The 11035-nt window shown below is 42.8% G+C and overlaps 1 protein-coding gene across 1 annotated transcript; it reads right to left on the bottom strand.

Annotated features, from left to right (window-relative positions):
- Positions 1-2679: 2679 nt before the first annotated feature.
- On the bottom strand, positions 2680-4645 carry LOC102270698 (C-C motif chemokine 8). Its single transcript, XM_005899691.3, has 3 exons — positions 4514-4645; positions 3595-3712; positions 2680-3188 (listed from the first exon to the last, which is right to left on the bottom strand). Exons 1-3 carry the CDS (start codon positions 4587-4589, stop codon positions 3083-3085), a joined length of 300 nt encoding a protein of 99 aa, XP_005899753.1. The 5' UTR covers positions 4590-4645; the 3' UTR covers positions 2680-3082.
- Positions 4646-11035: the final 6390 nt, after the last annotated feature.

The raw sequence follows: 11035 nt of genomic DNA, 5'->3' as shown, positions 1-11035 counted from the left end.
ACCACAACCAGAGAAAGCCCACATGCAGCAAAGAAGACCCAGCACAACCAAAAATAGACTAATTAATTAATTTAAAAAATCTGCTCCACTCTTCACAGGTGGAAAGTTGTCACCCACGGCGTTTGTTCCCCTGAACTGTGAGCATCACACAAATGTGTAGGCTGAGCCAGCTCCTGACCTGAGATGGCATCCAAGGAGAAGCCGGTGGACAGGAAGCAAGAAGCGAAGAGACACAGAGCAGATGTTGAGAGAGTGAAGTGAATCCAGGCCTGCAGCAAGCTGCCTGCCCGAGGCATGGATGAAATCAGTAGTGAACCCAACAGGATGCTCGTCAGCTTCATGTGACCTCACCAGTTCTTTGCCCCCAGTTGACAAAGAAATGAATTGTGTTCACAGAAATGAACCCATTAGTAGAAGGATGTGGATTTTCAAAACACAACTATTCCAGTTGAGGCACATAAAGCATCAATACCTTAAATAAGGTGACATATCACTTACCACATTTATGTTTCATGTCATTAACAAAGTTCATTGTGATTTGAAATACGGCGACACAATCCCGAAGTGCCTCTGGGGAAGTGACACTTGGGGAAGACAAATGGACTGTGTCTTCTGCTGTAGTCTGGTGACAGTTTAAGATGAGTCTCATGCCTTTGGAATTTAGGACTTGTGTCCAGGGAGTTCATGAAACCCTGGGCCCAGATCTTTGGAGCCAGCTTGACTTTGAGACTGCGAAAGTGCGTGGTTAAGAATCAGATGGAGCCTTTCTGGTTGGAAAGCACTCTTTTTACCCAGCTGACATTTAGATGCCTTACTTTAGACACCTGGGGTTTCGGTGTGCTACCTTGGGCTTCCGTGGAAAGCTTATTTTCAGACAGGTGATATATCTGACTTGGGAGTTTTTGCCACTAGGCTGGGCTCATGGTTGGCTCAGTGGTTTTAATTCTTGGCACTTTCTTCCTGACCCTTCCCTAGCCAACAGGCATGACCAACTTCCCAAGAGATATGGCTCCTACGGTAGGAAGTTTATGAGGTCATCTCCCAGATCCTCTTACTTCCTGCCTGTGATACAGAGCTACTTTCACTTTTATATGGAGCATCTTAGTGCCAGAGAGAGAAACTGACTTCCTGTAAGTGACTCAGAGAGTCAGAACCAGTTCTGGGATCAGAACCCAGGTCTCTTGCGTTGCCACGCTTCCATGTTTGTACTGGAATCGGGGCATCTCTCCAACCTGTGACAGGCTCCACAGACCTGGATAAGCTGGACAAGAGTTGTCTTCCTTCAGGAGGGGTCTTGGTCTTTGTGCCTCAGTACAGTGGGCCTCATGTCTGAAAAAGGAGCCAACTGTGGTGGCTCAGATGGTAAAAAATCCACCTGCAATGCGGGAGACCTGGGTTTGATCCCTGGGTTGGGAAGATTCCCTGGAGAAGGGAACGGCTAACCACTCTGGTATCCTTGCCTAGAGAATTCCATGGACAGAGGAGCCTGGCAGGCTACAGTCTACGGGGTTGCAAAGAGTTGCACATGACTGAGGGACTTTCACTCACTCACTCATGCTCATGAAGTACAAGAGAATCTTGACCTTAAGAGGCTGTTAAGGAAAGGAGATTCCATGCCTTCAAAAGGATTTTGCAAATTCTTGGGACTGGGGTTGAGGGTATAGTGATGGAGATGAATTCATTCTGTATCACAAAGGTAACAGCCCTGTGGATAGTCGATTTGCAAGATCATAAAAGAAGGGTCTATGTTTTGCTCAATTACTCTCTTCTTCTATAGCATTTAACATATCACTCTATCTGGCCCATTCTTCCTCACCTCATCCCACTCCCACCGTGCACCATTTATAGTCCCACCATTTCTCTGCTCCATGGCAGCAGTCTGCTCTCAGACCTTCCCTCTCATGCTCCCTCTTGTATTCAAACACGAAGTTATTCTTCCTGATGCTCACCTCTGCATGTGAGATTTTCCTTCTCTCCTATTTCAGAACTCAGTGCATCTCTATTATCTGCTGAAGTTCTAATCTGAAATTCAAGAGCCACTACAATCTGGCTCCAAACTGAATTTCTAAAACCTCAACTCCTCTGTTTTTCTAGAGACCAGCCAGGTGGGATTCCTTCCTCTGGCCCACTCCCCTCACCTCCCTCCTCTATCAGCTCTGAAGAATCCTTTTCTTTTCCATCACATTCAAATCTCCCATGAACTGTCTGGTTGAAGACTTATATCCAAGGAATAGTCTTAAGTGGATCTCTGGGCTATAGGCATCTAGTTTCCTCTTGGATTCAATTTCATTCCTGGGATGTTATTCTAGGCTTGAGAATGAACGAAACAGAGAAAACCTGGGGTTGTGGGAAAATGGTTAAAGACTGTTGCAAGAGATCAAGAGAGAGACCAGGCAGAGGTCAATGCGGAGAGAAAAGAATTGGGAACCTAGATGCTATTATGGGCGAGTGACTCAGGGACTGGAGCCAGAAGACTGGAACAGCTTGGTCATTCTAGGTTCTCCCTAATCCTAAATTGAGTCCAAAAGATGTATTAGAGGATGACTTTTACACTCCAAATTGTCATTCCTCACTACCATTTTCTCCCTCCCCACCAAATGTTATCCCATGAAAAATAAGACCAAGTAGCTTGAAATTATATGTATTTTTTTATTTGAAAATTCCATAGTCATGTAATAACATTACTTTCCATCACAATACTACATAGTACACATCCACTTACAGGAGCACTGATTTCCTAAGATTCCAAAAGTGTTTCACTCTGATAATCAGTGGAAGGACCTCACCATCCTACATGCAGTAGGATGGGAAATAGCACCATCTTGCTATGAACTTAATCAAGCTCACAGGAAACTCATCACCAGATGTTGTATCTTATATTCATTAGGATTTATGGCAGATAAAGTAAAACAACAATAACTTAAACATAATTAAATATTGTTTAAGAAACTACGTGTTTAAATTATTAAAAAAAAAAAAAAACTCTTTTTGGCCATTATAATACAATAATACACCTGGGGAAGGTTGGGAAGAAATAAATAAGATTTTCCAAGGCTCTGTCTCTCAGTCTAGGTATGAAGGTTCAAGGCTTCGGTGTTCGGGACTTTTGGTCCAGGAGCTTTATGGAAGTCTGGACCCACTTCTGCTTGGGGTCAGCACAGACATCCCTGTCCGCTTTGGTCTTGAAGCTGTGGGGAAAAGAGGGCAGAGTTAAATGGAGTGTCTTGAGGATTTTTCCCAGGAGTTTGATCCATTGGCCCCTAAAGCTGATTAGCCCTTGCTCCCTGGTTGAGGAGCCTGAATGGGGACAGGAAGAAGGGGAAATAGGAGGAAGAAACTTCTTTTCCAGAAAAGAAGTTCTGCTGTTACTGCCCCAGGGGAAGCCCTCCAGACCCTTGGCTAAAGGAACTTGGATGATCTGACCAAACTCCTAGAAGAGGAGCCCGGAGTGTGTATATTTTCCTTCTTGTGGGTTCAGTTTGTCTATGGAGTAAAGGGTCCTTTGGCTTAGGTGTTTCATTTATCTGACTCATTTGGACGCATAGAAGTCAGATAGAGCTTTTGGCTGTGGGTGCCAGGGCATGGTCCACTTACATCACAGCTTCCTGGGGACACTGGCTGTTGGTGATTCTCGTGTAGCTGTCCAGCTTCTTGAAGGGGATCTTCCCATTGATCACACTAAAGCAGCAGGTGATTGGGGTAGAAACTGAATCTGAAAAACATTTTGCAAAGAACCAAAGAGTTATGATGTGTTGTAAGTACACATGTGTCAGAGAAAATAAAGAAGATAGGAGATAAAGCTAGTGCTTGAATTCTAGCTAGGACCCACCACTCCCACGTTCAGAGCCTTAGTCCAGATCCCGCAGGTAAAATGGTACCTGTGAGTCAGTTTCTTCTACTGAACTGTGGGGTCTCTCATTGTTGACTGTAAATGGGGAAATCTTGAGTAACAAGATTAATCCTTGTAGTGTGATTTCAGAGAGTCTGTTGATCCAAAACCTCTGAACCTGGGAAGATACTTTCTAAGAACTTGCTTCCCAGCTCTGTCTCCATGGGCTTAGAGCCAACCTATGTCACATGCTGAGATAGATGCCTATGGGTCTTTATCCTTCACAGCCACCATTCTGGAAGTTACGCTGGACCATAATCCAACATTGGAAGCCTCCAGCAAGAATTTCTTCCTCTCTACCATTGCCTGAAATGTCTTTTTCATCCACAATGAGAAATGGTCCTTCCTTCTCTGCCCCATCCAAATACAAGATGAGGATTGTTGAGAGTGCATTTAGTGTCCCGAAGGTCAGGCAAGATAATGGAGCCTGGCCCCAGGGGCCTGAGCTTCTAGCTCTGGTCCTGCCTCTGACCAGCTGTGAGGTGCCAGCTCTTAATTCTTCTCTTGCTTTCACCTTCTCCATCTTTGCAATGGAAGCTATGCAGCAAGCATGGGGTGACTTATGCCCGGGGTTAGTAGCTGGGGTAGTGAAAGCGTTAAGGCTTAAGAAGAGAGGAGCCTTACCTGGCTGAGCGAGCACCTGGGTGCCGAAGGTGGCTGCCACGAGCAGCAGACACAGAATCCCAGCGGAGACCTTCATGTTGGAGGGTGAGCACGGGGGCTTCAGCCTGAGAGTTGGCGGTTGCTGAGCTGGTCTCAGTCTGTGGAAATCTGGCTCCTGTGGCTGATCTGCCTGCCTTTTATAGGGAGCAGAGTGCATGGGTAGGGTGATGTTTAAGGAAGGACCGAAGAAGCCCCTGAATGTGCTGAGTAAGCACCAGATCTTGGTGGTGATTTCCGAACACTGAGAAAAGGAAGTTGTACAGTTTCCATCATCTGTTTGGGCTGTGGGGCAGAGGTGGAAGGATATGTGTCCATGCCAGTAAAATGTACAAAGTGACATCATTAGACTATTAAGAGCTCTGATTTCTTTGAAACGGAACATGATCTATTGGAAAGGAAGAATGGAAGCTGAGTTCCTAGTGGGATGGAAAGAATCAATGGCCTGGGGCCTCCTCAGGGTCCAGGAGGTCGGGGAAGGGGCCCTAAGTCTTTGCCTGGGCTCTTTGTCTGTCTCTGGTCTCTGCCATCCTAAACCAGCTACGCTCCTTTAGAATCTCACACAGGTAGCTTGATAGAATCTTGGCAGAATGGTAAATCCAGGCATCTTCAAGTCTTCAGGCTCTGGAATGTTCTGTTGTGAAGCCTAAGAACTGGACAACACATACTGATCTTATAGGGTTGTTGTTGTTTTAGTCGCCAAGTCCTGTCTGACTCTTTGTGACACCATGGACTGTAGCCCATCAGGCTCCTCTGTCCATGGAATTTCCCAGGCAAGAATACTGGAGTGGGCTGACATTTCCTTCTCCAAGGGATTTTCCAGACCCAGAAATCAAACCTGCGTCTCCGGCATTGGCAGGTAGATTCTTTACTACTGAGCCACCAGGGAAGCCTACAATCTTGCCGAGTGGTGGTTTTCAAATATTTTATCAGACACTAAAGTTTCTCTCCAAGTGAAATGATACAAAGAAGTCCAGTATTTCATGCAGATTCAGATAGAACAGGTCTGTTTGAAAAATGCCTTTTACTTTTGGTGTCCAGTGTTTTGCCCACTTAAAAAAGTGGGTTGTTTGTTGCCTTACAATTGACTTTGAAAAGTTCTTTTTACATTTTGCATTCAAATCCTTTACCAGATATGTGCATTGCAAATATTTTCTCCACAGGCTGTAGCTTATTTTCTTAACAACAGTTTTCACAGAGCAAAAGTTTTAAATTTTAATAAAGTTCAATTTATCAATTTTTTCTTTCATAGATGTTGCTTTTGGTATTCTAGCTAAAATCTCTTCATCAAATCCAAGTTTGCATGTTGCCTTTTCAATGAACATTTCCAGACTTTTCACTAATCATTCAATATTCCCCAATAATCTTGAATGCTAAATATTCCATAAGGGCCCATATATAAAGTCACCATAATTAAGTGAAGCCTTTCTCTACAGTTGGAAATTATACCATTTTCACTTTTTCACAATCATAAACAACAATTATGAGAAAACTGATGCAACATAATCATTACTGTCTCCAATTCTATAGCTAAAATATTAATAAATCAAGTTATATGGCTATTATTAAGGCTCTTAATCAAATTACAGCATTATTACATTGCTGGAAGATTTCCATCTTCATTAAAATGTGAGTTTATTGTTCTTAAAAATATTTGACAATTGCTAAGAAAAAGATATTTATCTTGTTAAAGGGTAAAACTAAGCAATGGAATCGTGGTTTCCTTCGTGGTGTTGACATCATGCAGGAGCCTTTTTAGAGGCAGACATGTTCTTTATCTTAACTCAGAGGGGTGCTTAAGCAGTTGTCTATTTAAAATTCATGAAATTGTACACTTAAAATGTCTGCACTTTATTGTACATAAATTAAATTTCCACATAAAGTAAATAAAAGGCACAGCACTATTTTGCTTACATTCTAATGTATTTGTTGTCTTTAGCGAGAGAGTTAATTATTTTTTTCTTGTGATTAACTCATTCATGTTTCTATAACATATGGCCTTTTATTGTCCTTACTGATTCCAAAGAGACTTTAGAACATTTATCTCATGCATTTTCCTTTTATTATACTGTGCAAACTTGTAAGAGTAGAGAAATTGCAGAACATGGGATAAATCACTGTCATCAGAATTTCTTCTGACCAGAAGGGAACTTGAGTTCTTCCAGACAGTCCTCTTGCCAGATGTACCTTGTAGCCCTGATCTCTGTGGGAGTGTGTTGTCTAAGAGGTCATTTGCACACATTTTTTTGTTTAGAAATAAAGTCACTGTCTCACAGAATACTTTCAGGGCCCTGTTAATTTCTCCTCTGAGCTGCCATCATCTGGAAAGTACATCCATAAGCAGATGACACAAACGGTAGCAAAAATGATATTGTTGAGAATCAACAAGCATTAGTCAAATGAAGGGAATTAAAGGTCAAGTAACTCGATTCTAATCCTGATGGAGCCAATAATGAGCCAGTGACCTGCCCAGTGTGACCATGGATAAATCTGGATTCTTAAATTCATTGTCCTTGTCTATAGAAGAGAAGGGTTTGACAAGTTCAGGGATGACAAAGAGTTTTCAATAATTTGTTAACTTAATAGATTGATGGCAGATAAACAGAAAGGTTTGTTGGAAGAAAAAAAAAAAGAACCAAACAAAAGCTCCAGTGAGGCCTTACTTTGGGTTATTGAATGCAAAGCTGTGATTGATTAGTGATGTCTGCCAAGGATGCAGCAATAGAAAGTGGTACTACCTGTGTAACACAGATGTCGTTCCTGGATTAAATCATATTTAAGCTCTTCTGTAACTTAATTATCTATGTTTGGGAAGTATCCACTGGGAGACTAAGAAGCTAGCATGCCAAGAGAACTGGCAGAGAAATGTGCTTAGCTGTCAGCCCTAGGAGAAGGCGAATAGCATGGTGGGTAAAAGTCTGGATCTGGAAACAAGGAATACTAGTTAATATCTGTGCCAGAGATTCTTTACTCACCTATTGTTTACTTATGTGGAAATGGGGTTTATTGTCAATATTAAGTGAAAAGTAAAATAAAGTAAAGTGAAGTCGCTCAGTCGTGTCTGACTCTTTGCCACCCCGTGGACTGTGGCCCACCAGGCTCCTCTGTCCATAGGATTCTCCAGGCAAGGATACTGGAGTGGGTTGCCATTTCCTTTTCCAGGGGATCTTCCTGACCCAGGAATTGAACCCGGGTCTTCGGCATTGCAGGCAGACACTTTACCATCTGAGCCACCAGGGAAGCCCAATATTAAGTGATCTGATATCCAAAACTTGCTGTGCAGAGTGAGTAACATGCGTGCATGCATTCTCAGTGGCTCAGTCATATTTGACTCTTTGTGATGCCACGGACTGTAGCCTGCCGGGTTCCTCTGTCCATGGGATTTTCCCAGCAAGAATACTGGAGTGGGTTGCCATTTCCTGTTCCAGGGGATCTCTCTGATCCAGGGATCGAACTCACGTCTCCTGCACTGCAGGTGGATTTTTTACTGCTGAGCCAATGGGGAAGCCCTCAGTAACATATGACGAATGATCAATAAGTTAGCTGTTATTAATAGTCAAGTAAGAAAGGTATTGTGTCTAAAACGTGCTAGAAAGGGACCCACAGTGCGGTCCCTGGTCTCTTGTATTAGTTCTTCCTAAAATTGTTTCCAACTAAGATACGTGGTAGAAATAGACCGCCAGGAATGTCTGGATTGTAGATGAAGGGGGAAAAAAAAGAGACTCCCAGAGGAAGAGAAGTGTGGTCCTGGGATCCTGCCATGAATCAGATGCATGGAGTGTTGTGGGGCCCACAGTGGGGATGGGGGTCAGACTCCAGGGCTGACATACCAGGAAGCACCGAGGTCTTAATTCTTCAAGGAGCTCAGAAACCTCAAGTGGTGAGTCACTTTGATTATGCAATTTCCCTCTATTGTTTTGTCCTCAACCTGAATTCTAGAAATCCCAACATAAAAAGTTAAAACGAAACTTTAGGCCATGCAAGTTCAGCAGCTGTTCTTTCCAGTAGCATGGTCATGCTGTTGTTTAAGGAAGTGGTAACCCTGCCTTCTCTCTTTTCTCCTCAGCATCCTCCCAATGTGCATCTTCCTTAAGCAGTTTTGACAGCTCACTTAGGGCTCAGTGGCTGTGAAGGGGCACTGGAGATCAGAAACAACCTCTGTTAATCAGATCAGATCAGATCAGATCAGTCGCTCAGTCGTGTCCGACTCTTTGCGACCCCATGAATCACAGCATGCCAGGCCTCCCTGTCCATCACCAACTCCCGGAGTTCACTCAGACTAACATCCATCAAGTCAGTGATGCCATCCAGCCATCTCATCCTCTGTCATCCTCCTCTCCTCCTGCCCCCAATCCTTCCCACCATCAGAGTCTTTTCCAATCAGTCAACTCTTTGCATGAGGTGGCCAAAGTACTGGAGTTTCACCTTTAGCATCATTCCTTCCAAAGAAATCCCAGGACTGATCTCCTTTAAAATGGATTGGTTGGATCTCCTTGCAGTCCAAGGGACTCTCAAGAGTCTTTTCCAATACCACAGTTCAAAAGCTTCAATTCTTCGGCGCTCGGCTTTCTTCACAGTCCAACTCTCACATCCATACATGACCACAGGAAAACCATAGCCTTGACTAGATGAACTTTTGTTGGCAAAGTAATGTCTCTGCTTTTGAATATGCTATCTAGGTTTGTCATAACTTTCCTTCCAAGGAGTAAGCGTCTCTTAATTTCATGGCTGCAGTCACCATCTGCAGTGATTTTGGAGCCCAGAAAAATAAAGTCAGCCACTGTTTCCCCATCTATTTGCCATGAAGTGATGGGACCGGATGCCATGATCTTCGTTTTCTGAATGTTGAGCTTTAAGCCAACTTTTTTACTCTCACTTTCATCAAGAGGCTTTTGAGTTCTTCACTTTCTGCCATAAGGGTGGTGTCATCTGCATATCTGAGGTTATTGATATTTCTACCAGCAGTCTTGATTTCAGCTTGTGTTTCTTCCAGTCCAGCGTTTCTCATGATGTACTCTGCATATAAGTTAAATAAACAGGGTGACAATATACAGCCTTGACGTACTCCTTTTCCTATTTGGAACCAGTCTGTTGTTCCATGTCCAGTTCTAACTGTTGCTTCCTGACCTGCATACAAATTTCTCAAGAGGCAGATCAGGTGGTCTGGTATTCCCATCTCTTTCAGAATTTTCCACAGTTGATTGTGATCCACACAGTCAAAGGCTTTGGCATAGTCAATAAAGCAGAAATAGATGTTTTCCTGCAACTCTCTTGCTTTTTCCATGATCCAGCGGATGTTGGCAACTTGATCTCTGGTTCCTCTGCCTTTTCTAAAACCAGCTTGAACATCAGGAAGTTCATGGTTCACATATTGCTGAAGCCTGGCTTGGAGAATTTTGAGCATTACTTTACTAGCGTGTGAGATGAGTGCAATTGTGAGGTAGTTTGAGCATTCTTTGGCATTGCCTTTCTTTGGGATTGGAATGAAAACTGACCTTTTCCAGTCCTGTGGGCACTGCTGGGTTTTCCAAATTTGCTGGCATATTGAGTGCAGCACTTTCACAGCATCATCTTTCAGGATTTGAAATAGCTCAACTGGAATTCCATCACCTCCACTAGCTTTGTTCATAGTGATGCTTTCTAAGGCCCACTTGACTTCACATTCCAGGATGTCTGGCTCTAGGTCAGTGATCACACCATCGTGATTATCTGGGTCATGAAGATCTTTTTTGTACAGTTCTTCTGTGTATTCTTGCCACCTCTTCTTAGTATCTTCTGCTTCTGTTAGGTCCATACCATTTCTGTCCTTTATGGAGCCCAACTTTGCATGAAATATTCCTTTGACATCTCTGATTTTCTTGAAGAGATATCTAGTCTTTCCCATTCTGTTGTTTTCCTCTACTTCTTTGCATTGATCTCTGTTAATAGAGGGCCAGAAATGCGTACCCCGCTGTGGAAATAGCAGGGCTCTTACGTACTTTGTTTTATTTTTGTGGTAATTGTTTTGCTTTGTTTTGTTTGTTTTTTACTGCTTCCCTCATTTTTAAAGAATTTTTGTTAGCGGATAGCTGATTCACAATGTTGTATTAGTTTCTGCTACCCAGCAAAGTGAATAAGTTATACATATACATATATCCACTCTTTTAAAGATTCTTTTCCCATATAGGTAGTTATCAAGTATTGAAGGGTTCTCCGTGCTATACAGTAGGTCCTTATTAGTGATCTGTAGTAGTTTGTATCTGTTGATCTTAAGCTCCCAATGTATCCCTCCCTTGTTGCTTCCTCCCCTGGTAACTGTAAGTCTGTTTTCTACAGCTGTGACTCTATTTCTGTTTTGCACATGAGTTCATTTGTAGTATTTTTTTAGATTCCACATATTAGCAATCTCATATTATATTTGTCTTTCTCTGTTTGACTTACTTCACTCAGTATAACAATCTCTAGGTCTGTCTATGTTGCTACAAATGATATTATTTCATTCTTTTT

The sequence above is a fragment of the Bos mutus genome, chromosome 19 (genome assembly GCF_027580195.1).
Source record: "Bos mutus isolate GX-2022 chromosome 19, NWIPB_WYAK_1.1, whole genome shotgun sequence".
In the NCBI taxonomy this organism is placed as follows: domain Eukaryota; kingdom Metazoa; phylum Chordata; class Mammalia; order Artiodactyla; family Bovidae; genus Bos; species Bos mutus.
This window is presented reverse-complemented; position numbering and strand designations above follow the sequence as displayed.